This window comes from Rhinolophus sinicus, linkage group LG03 (assembly GCF_036562045.2).
Source record: "Rhinolophus sinicus isolate RSC01 linkage group LG03, ASM3656204v1, whole genome shotgun sequence".
Taxonomy (NCBI): domain Eukaryota; kingdom Metazoa; phylum Chordata; class Mammalia; order Chiroptera; family Rhinolophidae; genus Rhinolophus; species Rhinolophus sinicus.
Window position 1 is genome coordinate 101,217,127 of NC_133753.1, and position 23,573 is coordinate 101,240,699.

At 50.9% G+C, this 23,573-nt stretch overlaps 1 protein-coding gene across 10 annotated transcripts in view; it reads left to right on the top strand.

Moving 5' to 3' along the window:
• Positions 1 to 23,573, top strand: part of CUX1 (cut like homeobox 1) — a 346,923-nt gene that overhangs the window by 268,245 nt on the left and 55,105 nt on the right. For 3 of the 10 annotated variants that reach the window (XM_074328374.1, XM_019752708.2, XM_019752710.2), the window contains exons 12-20: positions 1,166 to 1,224; positions 4,534 to 4,582; positions 5,358 to 5,454; positions 6,466 to 7,137; positions 8,270 to 8,335; positions 9,625 to 9,726; positions 11,760 to 12,580; positions 14,433 to 14,598; positions 15,104 to 15,160. In XM_074328374.1, coding sequence (XP_074184475.1) covers positions 1,166 to 1,224; positions 4,534 to 4,582; positions 5,358 to 5,454; positions 6,466 to 7,137; positions 8,270 to 8,335; positions 9,625 to 9,726; positions 11,760 to 12,580; positions 14,433 to 14,598; positions 15,104 to 15,160 — 2,089 coding nt within the window. The remainder of the gene's footprint in view (positions 1 to 1,165; positions 1,225 to 4,533; positions 4,583 to 5,357; positions 5,455 to 6,465; positions 7,138 to 8,269; positions 8,336 to 9,624; positions 9,727 to 11,759; positions 12,581 to 14,432; positions 14,599 to 15,103; positions 15,161 to 23,573) is intronic. The other 7 variants (XM_074328379.1, XM_074328380.1, XM_019752712.2 and 4 more) reach the window with 4 other exon arrangements.

Sequence of the window (23,573 nt, forward strand, 5' to 3'; positions counted from 1 at the left end):
GACGCCTATCTGATGACAACCTCAGCAACAGAGGGGCTTGTATCTCTTGTTAGCAGTGTCCCCCCAAAGGTGTTGACAACCCACTGTAGCCATTAGCTAACCAAGCATTTTTTGTGAAAAGCCACATGTTGCTTTTGAAAAGCCGAGAGCTTATTTCATTGTGTTCCATACACAGTGGCCTTTTCCTTGTGCTGTTTTCCACATTTGTAAAGCTTTTTCCTTCCACATTTAAGTTTTACGTTACAACCTTATATTGCCGTGTGTGTGTGTGTCTGTGTGCCTATGTCCACTGACACACACACTAATGCCAGACCAGAGATAAAGGACAGAAGACAACACCACACGTTGTCAACTTTCATTTGGGTATGTTTGCATTTCCTGGATATTTTAGAGAGAATATAGTCAGTGAAATCAGTTTAGTCCATTTCAGCTGCCGTAACAGAATATCATAGACTAGGGGACGTGTAAACAGCAAACACTTATTTCTCACAGTTCAGTTCTAGAGGCAAAGAGTCTAAGATCAAGGCTCTGTCAGATTTTTTTGTTTTTTAATTTTCAAATGTAATCTATGCTTTGTTTTTTAATTTTATTGGGGAATATTGGGGAACAATGTGTTTCTCCAGTGCCACTCAGCTCCAAGTCCAGTCGCCATTTTCCATCTTTAGTTGCAGGGAGCACAGCCCACCATCCCTTACAGGAATTGAACCGGCAACCCTGTTGTCGAGAGCTTGCGTTCTAGTCAACTGAGCCATCCAGCCACCCCTCCAGAAGCTCAGCGGCAGCTCGTTGTCTTCAATCTAGTTGTGGAGGGTGCAGCTCACTGGCCCATGTGGGAATCGAACTGGCAACCCTGTTGTTCAGAGCTCGTGCTCTAATCAACTGAGCCATCCGGCCACCCTGGCACTGTTAGATTTTGTGTGTCGTGAGAGCTCCCTTGCTAACTGCCTCCTTGCCATGTCCTCAGAGGGCAGAAGGGGTAAGGGGGCTCTCTCGGGTCCCTGTTATAAGGGCACTAATGCCATCCTGAGGGCCCCACCCTCATGACCTGATCACCCCCTAAACCATCACAGTGGTTAGGATCTCAATATAGACATTGGGGGTCCAGACATTCAGTCCATCGACCTTTTTCAATCTGGCAACTAATAAAGTTCCTCTCTGTTTTCAGCAACTGGAAGAAAAACTCAAAGGACAGGCTGACTATGAAGAGGTGAAGAAAGAACTAAAGTAAGTGTGGAGACGCCTGCTCAGCCACTCACAAGCCAGGGCTCAGTGGAACATTTGCTAAAAACGCCATGCCAGCGAGGGGGCCGCCACGGGTCCTTGCTCTCGGCGTCAGCAGACGCTGCACCACTGGGCCGTGTCCTGAGTTTCCCAGCACTGTGGGTGTTGGCACTCAGACCTCTGCCTGAATTCTTTGGACTCTTTATAAAACTGCATTTAAAGTATGTCCATATGCTCAGACTCAGGGGAGACATTACCGTTATAGAAATTATAAAATATGAACTTGTTTTTCAGCTGTAAGTTCCCCACACAGAAGCAGAGCAGAGCAGGGAAACGTTTGCCAGTTGAAAGAGTACACGTGGCCTCACGCCTCCCTGGCCGCATGGACTCCAGGACTTTTCTTCTCCCAACCTCCAGTTCCCCATCCGAGAGGCAACAACTGAAAGCCTATCATCCCTTCAGTGCCCATTGTCACATTCTCAGGCTCAGACATTCCCTCAGGCCCCAGTGCACAGCCTGGCCCTCCTGCCTCCGACCCCCGCCCTTGACCCTCCTGCAGTTCCCAGACCCTGGTCCTGACCTGTGCCCCAGTTCCCACGCTCTCCGAGCTCATGACCTCCTCCCCCAGCCTGGAGCCCACGGGCAGCCCCCCACTGTGCACTTGGTTCCGTTCATCCCGACCTCGCAGTCTCCCCTGGGCTTCGCCTGTCTCCACAGCCAGGTTGTCACATCCTGCAAGGAAGTCACTGGTGTGTGGACCCTGTCCCAGTAGACTGTGTTCTCTCACTGCTGCTTGTGGGCTCTGCACTGCGCCAGGGACCCCTCTTCTGTCCCCAGCTAAGCCCTGACCCCTCAGCAGACACCCTGTCCCGCATCTCTCCCCTTTCCCTCGAAATCACTCCTGTGGTCCTGGCTTCTCCTCCCGCCTCTCCAGGCTGACCCCCACACCTGGACCCTGCCTCCCTTCCTTCCTATTTCTTCCTGCTATTCCATCAGCTCCTTTCTTTCTCGCTGACGTTTTTAATTTCTCCTTTTAAAATAAGCCTACACCCACTCTCCATGCTGTTCTTTGTATTCTTAATTCCGTCCCCTCGGGTTTGCTAGAAAAGCCCCCTGGAAGGCATCCTCAGCCTTCTCGCCACCACGTCCAGTAGCCTTCCTCAGCCGTGACCTCCAGCCCCCCAGTGAGGCGCCTCCAGGGGTTCCCTTCAGTCCTCTGCAGTCTCACTCCGTCTGACCTCAGGCAGCCTCTGCCAGCACCTTCTTGGACGACCCCTAAACCTCTCTACCGCTCCAGCCTCTTCAAGCCCTGTACTCTCTCCCGACCCCATTTCCAGCTTAGGGATGTGTATTTTTTATCTGGTTGACCTTCTGTACCTGCCTTCCCATTCCAGTCTTCCTTTCCTTTCCCTCTTCTTCCTTCCTCAAAAGAAAGAAAATGTGTCCAGTCTCCTAGTGTCGAATCAGAGGAACTGATGTGAAGGCCTTCGCCCAGCCCCCACCCTCCCCACGCTGAGGTCAGTCCCACACCCACCTCTGAACTGGCTTCCACTCCTAAGAGCTAAGGCCTGCAACACGTCCCTGGCCTGTCCCCTCCCGCCCATCCGCCTGCCCAACTGGCCCTCACCCTCCTCCCAGAGCAGCCTGCCCACCTTCCTGCCAGTCCTTTCTGCTCTATCCACACACCCGAGCCCCCACCACACATCAGCATCCAAAAGCCACCCCACACAGTGGCTTTTCGGATCAAATGTCCTTGGTCTCCCACTTCCTAGTGAGCCAAGTGCCTTTCCAGACACACACCCACATTCCAGGCCCATCTCTGCCCCGGGGTCCCGCACCCCCAGTGGTCTGTTACGCATCCTGCTCCTTCAAGCCTCTTCTCAAACTCTGACTGCTCAACAGATAGACCCTGTCTCGAGCCCGATGAAGCCTCTCCTTCCCGCGGCCCCCACAGGTTTTCTCTGTCCCGTGCTGTCTGGATTCTGTCTTCTACCGAAAGAGCCCATAGTGTTTGGCAGGGCGATGAGCAGTGGTTCTGGTTCTCCAGTGTCGTGCACGTAATAGGTCGCCGTAAATATCTGTTGAATAAATGAAGAGACACTGGTATTTTCAGTATAAACATAGAGACTCATTCAGTCTTCTCTTACATGACCCTGAAGAGGCTCTCAGATAAGAATATAGTTGTGAGCAGCGTGATGGCCACCAAAAAGGGACACGTTCCAGACTGATGCAATGGGTCCAAGTTCTTTTCATTCTTCCAATAGGTCACTATGAAATAAGATCATGTGCTTTACCCGTTAGCTTCTCTGTATTCTGTTTTGTTAGTTTACATACCACCCGAAAGTACAACCATAGAGAAACTAAGAGCTGTCAGCTGCTTCCTGAACCTCGAGGTACCATGGCACAAGGTGGTCTCCTGGGGCCCTGGGCATTTTCACACACCGTGCTCTCTTGGTGACACTTCCATGAGCTTAAAGAGGGCAGGGGCTAAAGTCACAGCTTCGAGAATGCTGGGAGAACACAGGTGGCCATGCCGGGGATGCGCAGCTGGCTCTCATTCTTGCCTTCCCTCCTCGTGTGTCAGGGGTGCACCCACGTGGACACACTTGCCCTTTCCTCCCCGATGGACTCACAAGAAGAAAGCAGTGTCCATGCTAAGGAATGCTGGAAACAGCAGTCTGGGCCCCTGAACTCACCCAGTGTGGGACTTGTTGGAACAGGCCAGAGACTGATGTGATTTCAGTGACAGGGAGAACAAAGGACAAATAAACCTGCTCTCCCATACCTTTGCGACAGTGCTCCTTCCCTGGGCTGCGGCTGCAGAGGTCTGTGCCAGCTTTTGAGCCGCACAGTTGTGGGACCTTGCTCTTTGCCGGTCTACACACACACATACCACCACCACCACCACCCCACCCCAGCTTCCAAGTGAACGTCTGGGGCGGTGGCCCGGGAGTGCTGAGGTTTCTCTCTGGCTTCCTTTTTCCAACTCTTTCATTCCTGCTGCTAAACTTTACAAATACATTCCACTTGCAACAATGTTATGTCTGTGTTCAACTTTAAAATTATACTCCGAACAGACCTGGTGTGATTCCATATGGAGTGATTTACATGCCGGGCAAGAAACTTGCTGGCCAACTGTTAGTTGAGTAGTTATTCTAGAGACACTAGCAGATTCTATGCTGCCAGGGAAGTTGTTAAAGTCGTCAGTTCCTCCATTCCTGGAGAGCAGGAAATTGTGACGTTGATGCTCATTAGTGTGGCTGTGACCGAAGGTATGAGTCGGAAGTAACCACTGTGTCTTGCTCTTCGCAGTATTCTGAAATCCATGGAGTTTACACCGTCCGAGGGAGCTGGGACACAGGTACACGGTCTCACTTTGCTTTCCGTGTGTGTGAGCGTCAGCGCGGCCCCAGTCCCTGCTCCTCCCCAGGCGAGCCTCCCCATCTCCCCTTTCTGTGAGACCTGTCACCTGTAGCTGACCAGTAATTCCTCAAGAACGTTTAAGCAAATTAAAGCAAATTGTCTTTATTTCAAAAGAAAAGTTCATGTTTTCCAAACTGGTAACTCAATTCAAGTGCAATTGTGATTTAACTTGGTACTAAGGACTTGGATATAAACAATTTCAGACCATGTTAAAGATCAGCCCAGAAAGGACTGGCTTTCGGAACTTTTATTATCTCCTCCCTCACATGGAGGGGCTATAGGGGCCGGGTGACAATAGCACATGGTAACCTGGTGGCCAATTAAAATTTAAGTCATCAGATGGAATCGTGCTCCTGGTGCCCAGAAGGCAGCTGACTCTTGGTGGCTGGCACCTTTACAGTGAGTGATTCTCTGACAGGTGTGTGGCTCGGCAGCCAGTCCCGTTGCCAGATGAGGCATAGGTTTTAGACCGGCGTGAATGGGCGGACAGAATCGAGAGTGGTTAGTTATCTAGAAAAAGAAAAATGACCTCAACTAAAATGAATTCTTTTGGAAAGGAACTTGAGTGTTTCCCACGTGTGTGTGAAGCATCTTCAGGGGAAGTCAGATTTCATATGTGTCAAAGTGAGAGAGTTGGGTGGGAAATGGTAGGAGCAGGCGTAGCGGGAGCAGGAGGGCGCCGGCCGCAGTCAACCCCGCTCTGCCCTGTCCAGGACGCATCCAGGCCCCTGGAGCTGCTGCTGCTGGAGAAGAGCCGCTCGCTGCAGTCCGAGAACACCGCCCTGCGCATCTCCAACAGCGACCTGAGCGGTAGGTTGACAGGGTGTCGCGTGCCGTGCTCAGTCCCTTCCAAGGGGCGAGGAAGAGGAAAGTGAACCGTGAGTCTGGGCCGATGCATGACGGGAATATCACCAGTTGATGCGAACCTTGACTAATAATGAGTGTTTGGTCTCCTCTTCGTCCTCCTCACCGCTCCTCTCCCTCCCTCCCCCGCCCGCTTAAAGACGGTCAAGGTGAGACGTGTGGCCGCAGAGCGTCTGCGGAGGTCAGTCAGAGCCAGTGTTTCAGGAGATAGCAGGAGGGACACTCGGAGGATGTTGGCTTTCTGATCTTTTCCTAGTTGTGCGGCCTCTCTCTCGTGGTGTCTCCGGGGGCTGCTGACAGGGCGAGCCCTGCCCTTCCAGGCTCAGTGGAGCTTTTCTTCCTTTGTCAGGTTTTCCTTGGGAGCGCATTCCCCATCCTTAGCCTTTCTTTGCTCATCCCAAAATGGTGGCGTCACTGACTGCTTCTGGTTTTGGCAGCTGGTAAACCGTTTAAAAGTGTCTCGGGCTCCGATGATATTTCATTCTTAAAATGTGCGTGCCTTCGATCGAGTGGACTCGGTACAGTGCATTCGCCTCAGAGCAAGTGGTGTCAGAGAACCTGTTGGTCCCAAAATGTCAGTGTTTGCTGCTCCTCAGGTGGGGCCCTCCTGGTAATAGCTCGAATGCTAGAGGCCCGATCAGAGGCCTGCGACCTGTCAACTCTTTACTGTGTGTGGTACCGGCTCCTTGTCACTTTAAGAGTTTGAATCTATGTGAAGGGGACTCTCCAGGCTGCAACGTACAAGAAAGGTGCAAACATGAAATGCATGTTGCTTGTTTCCGGGGGGCCTTGTTTGGCTGATTTAAAAATTCAATTGAAAAACAAACCAACACACCTCATTGGCCCTTGTAAAATCTGCACTTTTTTTTCCCTTTTGTGGGGCAAACTGCATTTTGGTCTTGGTTTTTTTTCCCTTTTGAATCCCCCATAATGCATTATGTTTGCCCTTCCTTGTAGGGTCAGCCAGGAGAAAAGGGAAAGACCAGCCTGAGAGTCGGCGTCCTGGACCTTTGCCGGCCCCCCCTCCTTCTCAGTTGCCCCGCAACACGGGGGAGCAGGCTTCCAATACTAATGGTACACACCAGTTCTCACCAGCGGGGTTAACTCAAGACTTTTTCAGCTCATCCCTGGCAAGCCCCAGCCTACCCTTGGCTTCTACGGGAAAATTTGCACTAAACTCTCTCCTCCAACGACAGCTAATGCAGTCCTTCTACTCCAAGGCCATGCAGGAAGCAGGAAGCACAAGCATGATTTTTTCAACAGGTCCATACAGCACAAACTCCATATCTTCCCAAAGTCCATTACAACAAAGCCCAGATGTAAATGGCATGGCCCCGTCTCCCAGCCAGTCAGAAAGTGCTGGGAGCGTCTCCGAGGGCGAGGAGATAGACACTGCAGAAATCGCCCGGCAGGTGAAAGAGCAGTTGATCAAGCACAACATTGGACAGCGCATTTTCGGACATTATGTCTTGGGACTGTCTCAAGGGTCAGTGAGCGAGATTCTGGCCCGGCCCAAACCATGGAATAAACTGACCGTTCGCGGCAAGGAGCCTTTCCACAAGATGAAACAGTTCCTCTCCGACGAGCAGAACATCTTGGCTCTTCGCAGCATCCAAGGCAGACAAAGAGGTGAGAGACTTTGGTGGGTTGGCGCCGACATGTGAGCCCATCACAGAGTTGTGTGTGCATGTCTGTGTGATGAAACATTTGTGCATCACATCAGGTAAAATTCTCTTCAGTTCTACCATTTCCAGAGTTCAAGGGTCAACTGGCATGAGCTAATGAAGCTGTTAGATAAGGGAGATTGGGCTCTGAAACTTGCTCAGCAGCTCACATGTAGTAAGCTTAGCATTTCAGTGCTGAGTACTGGATCGGGGTGGGGAATTACATTACGTACAGCATCCTGGCATTTTTAGTGTGCAGTGGTGCGATTGGCCTGGGTGCTGGCCTCACGTGGGGAGGAGCCCTTGGGTACCACCCCGCCCTAGAGCAGCAGCGGCAGCTGGGGTCGCTCGTCACACAGTCCCATGGGGAGAGTGGATCAACCACGTGTCCCGTCCCCTTCCCACTGCACAGAAGGGAATGTGTCTTGTGGTCAGCTCTCTCCCAGTGCTTACTTTCTGTTAGTGATGTTTAGCATTATGAGCAAAAGGCCTGCCTTGAGTAAAATACATGAAAGCTTTATTAAAACACCCTTCCTACCTCACCTTCCATAAAAACATAAAAAGTCGGTCACGTCCCTAATTGAAAGAATTCCCTCCCTCTAACAAATGGGGATCATTCCGCTCAATCAGCAGTGGTAGAGAGAGGTAATCTCATCAGACACATTTAAAACATCCTGACACTTAGGCTCAGAACAAATGGAGAAGGGAGATGTTTCAAATAGCGTCAGTTTGCACAAAGCACGCTGAGCTTTTTATGGTGATGTCAACCGAAACTGACTGTCCTTGGATGATACTGTGAGCTGTGTCCCCCGGGGACTGGTGGGCGATTCGCTTGGCGGCAGTGCCCCGTCCTTTGCCCCTGGTGGCATTGGTGCCACAGGCCACTCCTTAGGTCTGTCTAATCTCCGTCTGCAGTAGAGCCATGGCCTCTGCAGCCAGTCAGCCAGGGAAGGGCCTCTCAGAAGTTTCTAGTAGCTCCCAAGTTGCACAGGAAGCCCTGAGTGACAGGCGGCTCAGATTTCATGTCACACAGCCCATATCGTCAACACCACCATCCCCCTGATTGTTTTGTTCTTACCACACTTGTTTTTCAACAGAGAATCCAGGCCAGAGCCTGAACAGACTATTTCAGGAAGTACCGAAACGAAGAAATGGGTCTGAAGGTATGTTGCAGGCAGGTGTTTTTCTTTGCAGTTAGTAACCTAGGAAGCAGCATGTCCTTAGCTGTGGATTTGGGTTAAAACTGTGCAGTGTGATTCTGGCCTGGAACCTGATGGAAAAACAGAGCTAGTAAGTATAAAACAAAGCACGGGTTCAAGTACGCACAGCCCCTTCCTCCTGAGCTGCCTGCACTCTACTGAGCGCAGAAGAGGTGAGAAGTGGCACCACCACTAAGAATTAGTCCCCAAGTGAGAATCCCAACCCCCTTCACATTCAAATTATGCCTTTCCATTTTCTCAGGAGCAGGTGAGAGAATAACAATTGTTGCTCTGAGAAAAATCACATGACTAAGTCAAATGAGATACTGCTGCTTCCTTGTACTTTTTTTTAACTGAGCTATGTTAAAAGTGCTACAGCGTGAACAAATTCCAAACGTAATCAGTTTTCCTCTGGGCCCTGGCGAGCCAGCCCCCACTACACCCTCCTTGGAGTGGCATCTTTAATGGGCTTGGTCCCGGTGGTATGCTGCTTCAAACGGCGTGGTCTGGCACTTCATACTCAGTAAGGTAGTGAAAAGTGAAAGCATGTGCCCGAGCTTGGAGAGAACTGGGGCCAGCCCCTGGGCTGCAGCAGCTTCAGTGCATCTCCATGTGGCTGTCTGCAAAGCATCACCATGTGACCGAAGGACTGAACCCTCGTCCTTTAGGGGCTTCTGCAGGCTCCTCTCCTCAGTCATAGATTTTTAAAAGGCATCATGTGCTAATAGATAGGAAATGTTAAGTTCAGCCTCTTCACCTTGTCCATCCAATGATTGATAGGCAGTCAGCCTCAACCCTTTGCTCCCCTTTCCCATTTTTCCCTTTGGGATGCCAGCTTCGTATACACGTACAGAACCTTGAACGTAGCCCTATGCCAAAGCAGTTGTTGGAGTTGCTTTTAAGTGACTCATGAAAAGCATCACCTTTTAATCTTTTGTCTTTTGTGTACCGGATTAAATAATTTGCTCTCCCTGCTCCCAACCCATGGGTGTCCAGCTTGGGTAAATGTGAGAGCTTGTCCCACTGGCCGAGTAACATTTAGTTTCAGCAGGAAGCCTCTTCCTGCACAGGGTCATGGTACCTGCTGTGAAGTTGCACGCACAGCAGGTACAGGTACCTGGGAGGCCACACCTGCCTCCTTGCCATCACTGGCCTCCACTCCGGGAGCTATTTATCAGAATGACATCTTCGTGCAGCACTGGTTTGTGTTCCAGGTGTGGGTTTGATGTCATTGGCATGGCTTTTTCCTGCAGGTAACATCACTACCCGGATCCGAGCCTCCGAGACCGGGTCCGATGAAGCAATCAAGTCCATCCTGGAACAAGCCAAAAGGGAGCTGCAAGTGCAGAAAACTGGTACGGATTCCACTTCTTTGACCACTGTCTTCCAAACTTAGAAGAACTGTTATGCGTGTTCTGGTCAGCAGTAATTAACTTTTAAAATATATAGGACAATAGAATACATGTCTTTAAGCATTTAGACAAGTACAGAGAGTAGTGGGTCTGTGTGATATATTAGGTTCGTACAAAAGTTATTGCGGTTTAAAAGGCTAATAATTGCAAAAACCGCAATACTTTTGCACCAACCTAATATATTTTGCTAATAGTTACCATTCTTTTTATAATGTCATTCCCTAGCATTGATTCAAGAATGTACCCATGGCCTAGAATCTCCTAGCCAGTAGTTTGTATGAAATTTCCTTTTTTAAGTGCAGTATAGGCTTTTGTTATTTGGGTATATTCTTAACCAAACACTACTGAAAAAGAATGGCTGAAAACTAAATTCTTAACAGCTGCTTTATGGAATGAGTGTTGCTGGGGAGGAGCAGGACATTTTACTGGATGGATGTCCACCTCTGCAGTTAGTCTGCCTCAGGAATTGGCCCTGGAGCTCTCCGAGAGCTGCCCTGTCTAAGAGGAGAGAACTCCCACATTTCAGCATCTCTCTGGTTGAGCTTTCATTGAGAGGCACGCCATGCTGTACATCCAACTCAGGCCTTCTGCTGGAGAGATAACTGAGTGCCTGAGTTCTCTTCCTGGGGTCCTACACACACCTGCCCTGTACCTGTGAAGCCCTGCTCTGCAGAGCCCCTCCGTGGACCTGGTCACAGGGCTCCTGCCTGGCCTGGTTGCAGGCAGCTGTGGCAGCCGAGGATGGGCCACCACCTGGTTACTCCCTTGGTCACTGGGTCCTCTCCCAGGCCTCCCCACTCCCATGTGGCTTGGTCAGTGGGTGAGCTCAGGTGATCCCTTCTGGGAACCAGGCCTGACATTTTTACTTAATTTAAACTAGGTCCTCAGAACAATCCCTGGAAGGTGGATTTTGTTACCCTGTTTTTTCCTGATTAATATGCTCAAAGTTAGAACAATTTGCCCAGACTTATTAACTGGTGGACCCTGGATGGAAACCCTGATCTCTCGGCTATCTTGTCCCAACGCTTTCCCTCCAGCCGCCTCCTTCCAGAGACCCCAGAGTAGTAGGACACGTCCTTCTGGGATCTCGAGCCTGACAGCAGAGGGAGCTTTCAATCTGATAAGGTCTTTGCTGTCAAGGCCACAGCTGAGGTTTAAGCCAGTCCGTCCTCTGGGTGCTGAACACCCAGAACACCTGGCAGGGCACCTCTGGCAGGGCAGAGGACACCCCGAATTGAGAGTGGAAAGGCCCCATTGAGGTGTAACTCCAGTGATCCGTCACCTGTTCCCTCCTGGGCAGTTTCTCCTGCAGAGTGGTTGCCTGCATCCTGAGGGTGTGAATTGGAGAAGGGAGGGCCTTTTGTTCACTAGTAAAACAAAGTCCTCAAGAGGCACTGAAGGTTGTCACTGTTGTTTGAAGCGTTTTTCAGCTTCGTTTAAAGAAGAGCCCGGTTGTGTGATTTCCCCAGATATGAAGGCACGTTACAGAGCTGGCGCAGCTTAGGGGAGCATTTAGCCCAGCGCCCCTCAGCCAGAGCCTCAGCCCACTTCCCCGGGAGCTGGCTAAATCTACAGACGCTGGTCCAGCCTGCACTCACTCTCAGTCAGATGCCCCGGGCTGGGGCCTGGCTGTGTGCATCTTAACAAGCCCAGAGGATAATGATTCTGGTATACAGACCTGGTTAAGTATCCTTGACCGAGTGACTACGCATCCCAAGTTTACACATGCGAATCAGAGGCCCAGCGGTAGAGGCCGGGAGGTCACAGAGCAGTAGTGTTAGTCCTGTCATCACTGCTCAGACCAGATGCTCGTGTGTTTCACTGATGGGGAAAACGTTGGGAGAGCTGTATGGTTCTCCCAAATAATCTGCATTTTGTGATAGGTCCAGTTAGAATGGAGTGGAGTGAAAGAAGACTGTTCCCCACCAAAGGGGGCGGTTCAGCCACCATCTCACCTCTGTGTTTGATCCGTGCAGCAGAGCCGGCCCAGCCTTCCTCCGCATCCAGCAGCGGGAACTCCGACGACGCCATCCGCTCCATCCTGCAGCAAGCCCGCCGAGAAATGGAGGCCCAGCAGGCCGCCCTCGACCCTGCCTTAAAACAAACGCCACTGTCACAGACTGACATTGCCATCCTGACCCCCAAGTTAATATCCACCTCACCCATGCCCAGCTACTCTCCTCTAGCCATCTCCTTGAAGAAGCCCCCCTCCGCCCCCGATTCCAGCACCTCCGCGCTGCCCAACCCCCCGGCCCTCAAAAAGGAGTCCCAGGATGCGCCTGGGCTGGACCTCCAGGGAGCGGCCGACTCTGCACAGGGCGTCCTACGGCACGTGAAGAACGAGCTGGGCCGCAGCGGTGGCTGGAAGGACCACTGGTGGAGCACCGTGCAGCCAGAGAGAAAGAGCAGCGCTCCTTCTGAGGAAACCAAGGTCGAAGAAGCCAGCGGTGGGAAAGAGAAAGGCGGCGGCAGCCAGGCGCGGGCCGAGCGCGGCCAGCTCCAGGGACCCTCCTCCTCCGAGTACTGGAAAGAGTGGCCCAGCGCTGAGTCACCGTACTCCCAGAGCTCGGAGCTGAGCCTGACCGGAGCCAGCCGCAGCGACACACCCCAGAACAGCCCTCTGCCGTCCTCCCCAATCGTGCCCCTGTCCAAGCCCACCAAGCCCTCCGTCCCTCCACTGACCCCCGAGCAGTATGAGATCTACATGTACCAGGAGGTGGACACCATCGAGCTCACCCGGCAGGTGAAAGAGAAGCTGGCCAAGAATGGCATTTGTCAAAGGATCTTCGGGGAGAAGGTAAGGGATTTGATTAGGGGGCTTGGGTTTTCCCATCTCTTTTCATTGCTTAGGACAAGTTATGTATCTGGAGGACGTGGCCATCACCCATTGAATTAACCAAAGAGCATAATGGGTTGTCCACTCCCAAACTTCTGGAAAGGCTGCCTAGTGAATTTGCCATGTTCCCCTCTGGGACCAGGTTCTGGGCTAGGCCATGTCACCACTGTGCTCCTTGAGACCACTCAGTCACACGGTGAAGGGGATTGGTAAAGTTGCCATTTGACAGCTAAGTTAACTATGTGCCCCAAGCTGGCAGGTGACTGAATTCCAGTCCTTCCTCTGCTGGCAGGTGTAGCCCAGAAGCACCTCTGTAGGCTGTTTGGGCCAAAAAAGATCTGATCTGATCAACATGCAGAGAACCCAAAGGCCCCTCGATAGAAAAGCTGAGTAAAGCATAACTGTACCTTGCTCACAATTCAGACGGCGCTTGGGCATTGTCCAGCCAGAGAGGTGAAGCGACTTGCCCAGGAATACACGGCTCGAGGTGGCACGTGCAGGGCCACACAGGGCCCTGAACGCCCTTGTTTCCACACCGTCCTTCCTTCCCTAGCTCGTGAAAGTACCATGGTTTGTGGATGACCTCCCAGACCCTTTCTGTTCTTGGCACTTCCTGGTAATGAGATTGCGGATAATGGGAATTTACCAGGCCTGTGAAATATAAGATAAACATAGTACCCCAGAATCGTTTTGGGTTAAGTGATGGACGCTGAGCATAATGAGAAGCGCTCTGCTCCCCTGCAAAGCAGCCTCCCTGAGAGACTCGCGCAGGGTCAGCAGTGGCCTCCAAGGTGCCTCTCCCCACCCCACAGACCTGCCGTCAGTTCAGTGTTTGCAGTGTACCATCCTTGCAATATCTGATTGTGCTCTCTTTGTCCTGATTTTGCAAAAGGTGATGGGGGGGGGGGGGATAGCAACGAGGATGAGAATTTGAAGTCCCTTGAAATTTCTAGTTCAGTGTTGTAAAAATATCATTTGAGAACATTTAAATAGACATTTGTGCTCATGCCTTAAATTTAGCAGAGACTTAATAGCGTTGAACTTGTTTGGCCCATGAGTGCAGTTTATTCTGGAACTTGAGAACTTTTCAAAAGAGTGATCGGATGCAGCCCCTAAATATCTCTGGGCTGCATCTGTGTCCTGGGGGGGGGTGTGCGCATGCATATGCATGGCCGTATGTGAGCGCAGGGAAACGGGTGTGTACATGCAGCTTGTCGATTGTCTGCGGTGAGTTTCACTCCCAGACTGGCCCCCCTCTTGCCACCAGCTCACCTCTGGGCCCCGACCACAGAGCAGGATGTGATCAGAGAGAGTGAACCTTTCGAGATGCCAGCTTGGCCCAGCACCAGCAGAGGAGTCTGGCTGCCCACACCCCGCTGGCATCCGCTGCTTTTGCCTCTAAAGGGGTCCTTGGCCTCAGCACCTCAGCCTTTCCTGGCGCCACCAAGCAAAGAGCAAGATGGTTTCAATGTTTCCTCTTGGGTTGTCAAGACAACGACCCTGCAGCCTTGGCAGGATGGAGACTCCACCCCTCCCTTTCCCAGCCTGCCTCTCCCTGGGAGCTAAAAGCTGTGACTAAAACTATGGCTCCCGTGCCAGGGCATCAGCCCATCGGTGACCTTGAGAAGCTTATTCCCCTACTCCAGGCTGTCGCCATCCGGCAGGCAGTGGTTCTCTGCTCTGCCCCAGGAGTGCTCCCTGTGTGTCCTGTCTCTCGTCAAACCTCCCGCACTTGGTGCCCGTCACTAAAGCATTTTGCAGCCTCACGTTCCACCCTGGGTGCTAACGCCAGGGTCTCTGTGTGCCCCCCCAGGTGCTGGGCCTGTCTCAGGGCAGCGTCAGTGACATGCTGTCCCGGCCGAAGCCATGGAGCAAGCTGACCCAGAAAGGCCGCGAACCCTTCATCCGGATGCAGCTCTGGCTCAACGGCGAGCTTGGCCAGGGCATCCTGCCGGTCCAGGGGCAGCAGCAGGGGCCAGGTGAGGGCAGCCCCGGGCCACTGCGGGGAGAGAGGAGGGCCATCTGAACAGGGAGGCGGCCAGCCACGTGGCGCTTGGAGTCAGAGAACTGACCCGCTTCCTCCACCACCTGTTGCGATGGAACTAACTTTAGTTTTTAGGAGAGAGAAGGTTGTGCCTGGCTAATTTTATAAGCAGCAGAAAATGAGTTACCAATTAAGAAAATGCTGTTTATACATAAATATACGTAAAAGTCAAGTAGCTAAATCAGGGAATCAGGAAAGAAAATCAGCCAAAGGTGAAAGATATCACAGGCGATGGCTTCTGCGTAGTCCCCGGCTGGGGTCTTACCTTCTGCCTGCCTGTGTGTCCCCCCTCATTATGGCCCCTCCCCATAAGGAGTGGAGACCCTCCCTTGGGCCTTTGGGACATTATGCTGTCCCCGTTCTGCTGCTCTCAGTGCATTAGGAAACTTTAAACCCTGGGCGTTTTTCCTCCTTTAATTGTATCCCTTTTTCTTATTTAGTCCTCCATTCTGTGACGTCACTACAGGACCCGCTGCAGCAGGGCTGTGTGAGCTCAGGTAACGAGCTGATTTCTGTTTTGTATGAAATATTTCCCTGCCTTGTGTGTTTTCTCATCTCTGGTTGTAGTTTGTTGGGGAGCAAGAGGGTCGACAGCTGAGTACAGGGTTCCTCCAGCGTTTTGCTTTTCGCCACATTCTTTCATCAGTCGGTCAGCTTCTAGGTGTGAAGCCCTGTGTTCGAGGCTGGGGGCTGTTGTGCGAGTCAGGGACAGATTCTGTGCTGGGGGAGGGCTTCCGTTCTAATAGCAGGGGACAAGGAATGAGCACACATCGCTCTCCAGTGGGGTCATGGTAGGTGGGAGTCAAGTCCATCGGAAGACCCTGAACCACCTTTCAGCAAAAGGGAAATGGAGGCAAGTGGGGTTACAGTTCAGGGTATGGCTGGATGCAGAGCCAGTGACACTCAGCAGCGCGGGGCCGAGGCTGCAGATCCAGCCTGGAAACAGGTGGCAATGGAGGGCCTGGAGTATAGACCGAGACAGCCTCTGAGAGTTGTGAGGTCCCGGAGGTGGCATTTGTGCCAGGGGACCCGTGGCTGCAGCCAGCCGGGCAGGCCCACATGCCTGTGCTCCGGAGCCCCTCCTTTGCATGTCCTTCCCGGGCTCCCACTGAGGCACAGCTTTCCTCGCCTGGCTTTCAGGAACAGCGGCATCAGGAGCTGTTCCTCTTTTTCCCTTATTTTTCTAAACATCTTGATTAGTCTCCATATCCCATTGATTCATTGAAAACACAAACAAAGCTAAGTGAGGAGCGTGAAGCCCGCCAGCCTGCTGGAAGTTTTACGAGGGAAAACATGTGTAGTGAGAGAACAGCTGGGTGGCTGCGGCCGTTACGCTGCAAGACGCCAAACCCACGCACAGATGCAGCCAGAGCAGCTTGTTTGCAGTGAACTTCCCGGTTAGGTTGTTTTTGTGTGTTTTAGGTGTTCCATTCTGGTTTTGACCAAAATGGGGGTCGGAAGGCTGTATCTTGCCTGAGCTGTTGGTTTCCTGGCTGGACATCTAAATGGAGTTGTTGTCTATTTGAAGAAGGATCGGGGTGCAATTCCTTCTCGCTTCATATCTGGGTCGATCGATTGAATTAGCAAGCACCAGAGAACTCGGCAAAACTCAGCAGGGAAAATAATGGACATAGTTTTGTGTGCTAGTTTTGTGGACATTTGCGTGAAAAATCAGCCTTGCCTCCTGCACTAACAGAAAGTTGGCCTCCTCTTAAACTCTCAGAGAGCCTCTGTTTACTGCCCTGTCAGGGTCAGGACTGAACTTGGCAGAATGTGACTAACGTTTCTTAGATCAAAATCCCTCATTCCTAAATAAAATAGGAAATCTCCTGCAGTTCCAGGTCGGGTATGATCAATGCCAAAACTTTCTCAGTGTCTGAACAAATCTTTGAAGAATGGCTTTTTGCTTTTTATTGTATAGCAGGTAGTCACTACCGCGCTGGAACATTCATACAACAGTCACATTTCCAACCTAAGAAAAACACACAGGGCTCCTAAGAGGAATGTAAATGATATTTGTAAAATATCAAGTTACTTTATAAAATAAAGTGATGTAAAACTCTTGGGAAGTCTGCAGATCGGAGGCGGGAAGGAGGAGGCAGTGAGCCCTTCAATAAAAGTGAGCAATATCGAACTTTCCAGTGGTTTCTGGGAAGAAGTGGCAGGTGGGCCTCTCCCTGTGTCATCCCAGCGAGACAGGAGATGGATTGCTGATGGCTCACCTCATTGTCAGGCAGCACTAGGGAAACCCATCAGGACAAACAAGAATTGTGGTGACTGAAGAAATAGGAAAAATATTTCTTATGTTCCAGGAAAATATAAACTTTTAAATATCATCACGGCAGTTAAGCAAAAATGTTTCTGTGGATCAAGACTAGAACGTGCTTGAAAGTGGAAAGAAAGATTATTGTACAGTGGCAAGGCTGTGGCTGATAATTACCCTTTGTTTGAAATTTTTTTACCATCAGTGTTATCCTTTCAAAAGTATATCTGAAAATATAAGTAGCTGTGTTTTTTAGTATGTGGAATTTAAATTCGAAAAACAGAATTATTTTTTAATGATCAGTGTTGTTAAATCATTGGGATGAATGACTGTGAGACTCCAGAATCTTCCTTGACAGCTTAAAAAATCAGTGTCTCTGAGGAAGCATTCAGCATTGCTCCCCCACAGCAGGGTCCCAGGATTTCCCCAGGATTCTGAGTCCCTGTTCTCACCATGGCTACCTCGGAATCCTTCCAAGAGACCCCCACACCCAGAAAGATGCTCTGTCCTTTGCGGTGGCTCCGTGAGGCCTCTGCCCTGAGGCAACTTGGCTGCAGGAAGGTAAATCCAACCCTGGGTTGGTTTGTTCTTGATTCATGGTGAGAAACCCTCAGTGTCTGGGAATACCGGCGGCAAACTGACCTTGCAGTTGGTTTAGCCCCCCAGGTATGGAAGGACTTGCCTTCTGTCCACAGCCATTCAGTAAGAGCTACAGTTTTGTAGCTGAGAGCTCTAGTGGACCTAATGCATGGCTCTGCTTAGTTGCCATGGCGACAAGGTGCCCCAGGAGTGGAGTGGCCTCACTCATCTAAACAGCAAACTGCTGACATAGAATCTACTTTCCTCACTGAAGAATTCCTGTCTGCCTCTTGCTGCCCAGCTCTGTTGCCCCTCAGTGTCTCCATTTTCCTTAATGATTTATACGTCAAACTTGCTGATGAGTTTTACGATAAGGAGAAACTGAAGTTTCGGTTGCATCATCATTTTTTCCTGTTGGCGGATATAACCATTTCTGAATGTTCCTTTGATGATCTGAGCTTTGGGGTGATGGCCTTGGGCAGTAAGGAAAGTCGGTGCCATTTTCTGTTAGTGACCTGTGCTTTTCCTGGGAAGCCGTTAGTTAGGGCCTTGGAGAGTAAGGAATGCAAAGGGTTCTATGCCAGTCATAGGAGTAACTTTTAAAAAAAAAATTTTGAATGACAGAACTTCAGATCAGTTATCTGTTCATATATTTCCTGGTAGTCTAGTCTTCTGCAAACGTTTTGGTGGCTTCTTCCGAAGATCCCAAGGTCCGGTGTCTTGGGGCGGGGAAGGCAGTGGTTATATCCAGGGCCGTCTTTGATCTAATATGGCAAGCCTGTTTGAAGGTAGAGTTGCAGCTGGTCCTTTGGGGATTGGTTCTCTCTAAGTCTCCCTTTTGTTTGTCTTCCATCCCAGGTATCATCCATCAGCTGCCCAAGTATCACTTAGTACTAGTAGCACTGCCCCGGGGAAGCAAAGGAAGCACTCAGAGAAGGAGACGGGAGGGGCCAAGCAAGACTTGTGTGCTCTGAGTTTGGCATACGGTTCTTGCTGACCAGTTAGCAGTTTTTTAAGAGGGAAGAAAACCTTGAGTTATAATGAAGTGTGTGTGTGTGTGTGTGTGTGTGTGTGTGTGTGTGTGTGTGTTGTGTAGGTACATAGGTAGGTAGATATGATCTGGTAAAACACTGGATTTTTTTTCTTTTTTCATTCCTTAAAGCTCATTTCATATTCACAGTTCCTTGGTGTGATTAATCTTTTTGCCCCTAGGGAAAAGAAGGAGACAAGAGACAAGTCTAAAGGAGGGGTGAGTGGGGGGTAGGGAAAGAAACAGGTTTTCCTGGCTGCCGGTTAGTCCTTATATACGGAAATCTGATAGAGGAGTTGCCCAGTGCAGTCGGCTTTGTAACTTGTTAATATGGGAGCACTGCATGTACTGGAGGAATAAGTGTCACACCAGCTTCAGATGCATTACTGCAAGCTGTCCAAGTCACTTCTCCTCAGATTAATCATAAACTAGCCGGTTTTCCCAGCACGTCAGTCAGGAACTGCAGGTTCCCAGTCTTCTTTGCCCATGGAGAATTCCGGGGCTCCACGTGGCTCCTCTCAACCAGAGTATCAGCTGCCTCCTGGGAAGACAGCTGCTGCAGTGCTCCTCTAACAAGGGTGGACCCGCCTGTGACCCCCCCACCCCCACCCCCACATTATGGCCACAAGCCCCAGGTGGGGATAGGCCAGTGTTCCTTTCAGATGCATCATGGCTCTTTAATAAGCATCGTGCCATGAGATGACCAGGAAAATATGTTCAGGATTTTAGTGCTTTGAACTCAGCAGTAAAATTCTGATGCAGCTTCCTTGAATAAGTAATCAGTTCCTCAATTTTAATGACTAAGTCAGGGTGGGGCATCTGAGTACACGTTAATAGGAAAAGGAGGGGCTAGTTGCACCCCTAGAAAATTCCATAGCAGTGTGTAAAGCAGGCAAAACGCCATTCAATGCCTTAGACTAGATTTGATTTGATTTTTTTTTTCTCTTTCGTCAAAATAAGTCACTGAAAGTAACTACCGGTTCTCTCCAAAAAGAATTATTCTAACTTTTGTTTATTTTGAATAGCCAACAAGATTTGTACATAACTAATTTATACATAGCCACAAACAACAGAATAAAAACAGAAGAGAATTCTGGAAAGACACGTGGGAACTAGAAAGCGCTCCTCCGTAAGCAGGTGGCCATTGCTCAGCGTTTGGCCAGGGGTTCAGCCTTCTGCGCCCGCTGCAAATGGTGCGCAGGAGAACTCAGTGCCCTGTCATGGTTTTCCCTCTTGGCCATAACCTGCACTGGCGCTTTTGTTATGAAGAGCGCCATGATAAGGGAGGGAATTCTCTAGGTCAGAAAGGACAGGTTTCTGGATTCAGACACAACCTACCTTCCCGTTGCCTGTCACCTGGCACGTGCGGCCGCAGGTCAGCAGGTAGGCCCCACGTTGCTGAGGGAGCCCCGAGGAGGGGCTGGGCCGTGAGGAGGGAGAAGTCAGGGCGGAGAGCATTCTGGGTGGAGAGCTCTGCAGATACAAAGGTTCAATGAAGGGGCAAAACATGGCATATATGGAACTTTTGAAAAAGGTGAAAACATTAGGGCCCCTAATTCAGAGGTCTTTTATTTTTTGTTTAAAGTGACAGTAGGAAAGTGGATTGTGGATGGATTTGTCTTTCCTTTATGTAGAATACTTTGCTATTACTGCCTTAAGGCTTGTATAGTGAGAAGAAAAGTGTACACTGCAGGGCAGAGCGAGGGACCTTGCTCTCAAGGTGACCTGTGTGGCCAGCCCCCTTGGTGACATTGGGCCCAGGATTCTTAGGGTCTCACATCTCACCCCAAAGCGCTCCTTCCCGCTGTGGGCAGCTCTTTCTTGAAAGGACATGGGCCTCGGCCAGTGATGGGTGGCACAGCCCACTGTAGTTCTCACCAGTCCCGATCTGAAGAAATGACATGATGAAGACTGGAGGCTGACGAAGGTGTTTGGAGTTCAGGGGTGAAGTCCTCGCCTAAGAACTCAGCAGGTGAACCACCAGGAGCCAGATTTGTGACCAGGGAAAGTGCTCCCTCTGCTTGACCATGGAGCGGCCAGGCTAGTCTCAAGACTGGGTGAGCAGCAGCGTGGCCTCCAGCTTGCAGGGGGCACCGCCTGGCACACTGAGATAGCACCAGCAGCTGCTGAATATGCCCCCGGCAAGCTGGACAGGTAGTTCAAGGAGAGATTGTCTAGGGCTGCAGGGTGGGGCTTGTGAGGCTCAGAAAACCCTCCTAGAGAAGCAAAGATGCCACCCGGTGGGCCGCATGTTAGTCAGTGGGCTGTGATGGCCCAAAGGCAGGGTTCTTGAGCCCCATGTGGAGAAAGACTTTGTTCAAATGGAGGGAGGGATGAGAAGGCTGAGTCAGGAGGAGCGTGTGCCCCAGAGCCAGCCAGGGAGGCCTGGGACCCTCAGCTAAAGTAGGGGTTAGGGCACATACCCCCAGTGTCCAGGAAGGTCCCGTCGCACCTTGGCTGCAGTGGTATCTTGCTCTGCCTCGGGCGAGGCGTCTCCGCAGTGCCTGCCAGGATGGTCTAGGAAACTGCACTGCGTGTATTTATTTCTAATCAACATCTTTGAAACAATTTCAACCTTATCTCCGCCGAGCAAAGGTAAAAAGGGTTGTGCGGCTGCTAACCCTTGAGGAGCGATGAGAGGCAGGCTGAGGCCCACACTCCCAAGAGCAGCCTCAGAGGAGGGTAAGGCGGGGCGGGGGGACCCCACACAGCCTGCGAGCTGCAGGAGAGAACGATGCACTTCCCACAAGCTCCTTTGAAAGCTGACATCAGGACCACCTCCCTGTATCCCCTGTGTGCAGATGCTGCTTTGTCAGCTCTCCCAGCCATCGCGAGCATTTGTGGGATTCGTGGTGGGGACTGGCCACGTGATACTGAAACAGCCGCCCTGCAGCGTTAACACAGGAGGACAGAGGGAGTGTGGAGGCCCTTTCACGCCTGTGGCGCGGGGGTGGGACAAGCTGAGCCCACCCAGCCTGTCCTCCCCTAGAGCACACTGCGCCTACAGACCCCGCACAGGCGTCCTGGGGTGGTGGCCAGCCACTGAGCGAGACAGCCACCTGATGTTTCATCTCAAAGCAGCACACACGTCGTCGTCACAATCCCTGGGAAAGGCTGCTATGGCCTAAACCAGCCCCCAGAGGTCTTTGTTCCAAGAGTGGGATTTGTCACCTGCCTCTCCAAAAAAAAGAGGAGAAAGTTGGAATAACCCAGAGTAAGAGATTTATTTGACTTTTTTTTTCCTATCCTTTGTGAGGATTTTTCGAATAAGCGCACCATAGTTACAAAATGCAAAATTTAAAAGGGCTTACACCCTTTTTAAAAACAACTCTCCCTGCCTCTCTCATCCCCCAGCCCTAGTCGCCCTCCCTGGAAGCAATCCTGTTCCCAGTTTCCTGCAGATAGCTCATGCATCTAGATATTTGTTCCACCCAGAAGGGAGCATGCAGGACTCGTGGGGCTGTGCCTTGCTTTTCTCACCTCAGTACTAGGTCATGGAGACTTTTCCTAGGCCAGTACATAGAGAATTTTCTCCTCTTTTTACAGCTCTGGGGAATTCCTGTGTCTGGATGTACCATATTTTATTTAACCAGTTACTAATGAGAGACATGTCGATAGATTTTAACCGCAAAACAGGAGAACATGAGCAACAGTATGACGCGGCAGGCTGAGAGCAGACTGCCGAGGGCTCGTCCCCCCTCTGCCACTGAGTGACCGTGTGGCCTTGGGCAGTGACTTGACCTCTCTTGGCCTCAGCTTCTTCTATAAAATAGGAAAAATAAAGTACCTGTGCCCAAAGACTGTTGGGAGGTTTAAATGAGGGTGTGTGTGAAAGCCTCCAGAATAGCGGCCGCCACTGCAACCACTCCCATTATATGTCATTTCATGTGTGCACAGAGAGCCGTAGAATAGTGTATCTGCACACAAAATGTCAGGCCTCTGGCTTTAAAACAGAAAAGTCCAGCTACCCACTCCTTGGGTGGTGATTGTCGAGTGCGAGCCCTGTACCCAGAGTCTGCTGAAGGAGGCCCCGCATGCAGCTCTCCGATGTTTGGCTCCTCTGAGGTGCCATCCATCTTTGGCTGTTGCCCCTCCATCTTCATTTGACCCAAAATCTTGAACTTCAAGAGTAAGACTGCAGGTCATCACTCAGGCCATTTGGGGCAAATTAGTACAGAAGCAGGCCACCTTGTCTGGGTGTAGGGGTGCTGTCGGCACAGGTGAGTGGCGGCAGCATCTCAAGTCCTCTCGGTTGCTTGGCCTGAACCCTCCCTGCTGGCACGCCCTGACTCCTGTGTAGGAGAAGGCCCCAGCGGGCCCTAGTCACAGGCCCCTGGACACGTGTCCTTTCTCTCCCTTTTAGCATTCTTTGGAAAACAGAATTTACAGTACATTTGGCATTCAGTGCAAAAGGCAAAAATAGGTCATAGGAGCAAATGGGGACTTCTGTTTTCAATGGTTTGGTTCTAGGGAAGGATGAAGCTTAAATGCCTAACTATCCTCAGGTAATTTTAAAAAGGTGGTCAGAATGAAATGAGGAGACGAATATATTTGCATCGTTTGTGTGCCCCACACAGAACAATAGCTTTAATCCTTAATCAATAAGTGGAAGGGATTTCCCTCATCACTGAGAAAACCAAGGCTCAGGGATGAGAGGCAGTTTGCCCCCAGAAGAAGGTGAAAGAAGCACACGTGTTCCTGAGACCAGCAGCCTCGCTGCCTTGGAGGCGCCGCAGGGCACCTGAGTGGAGTCCCCATGAGTTGTCACTTGGTCCCCCCACGATGGGTGAAAGGTTGGTCCTTAGAACTGCATTCAGGAAAAAGTCAAGATCGTGTTTCAAAACAAGGAAAAAATTGGGTTAAAATTATAAGTGGACAAATAATAGAAAATCAGATTCCTGAGTTACCCTGAGATGCACCCCGTTGTTTCTTCTGGGGACCTGGGCAAGAAATGGGGAGAGAACCCAGCGGAAAATCAGTGGCAGAGTCAGACCCAAGTCTGTCAAGTTTTGCAATGCAAAGTGGCCTGGGGTGCAGA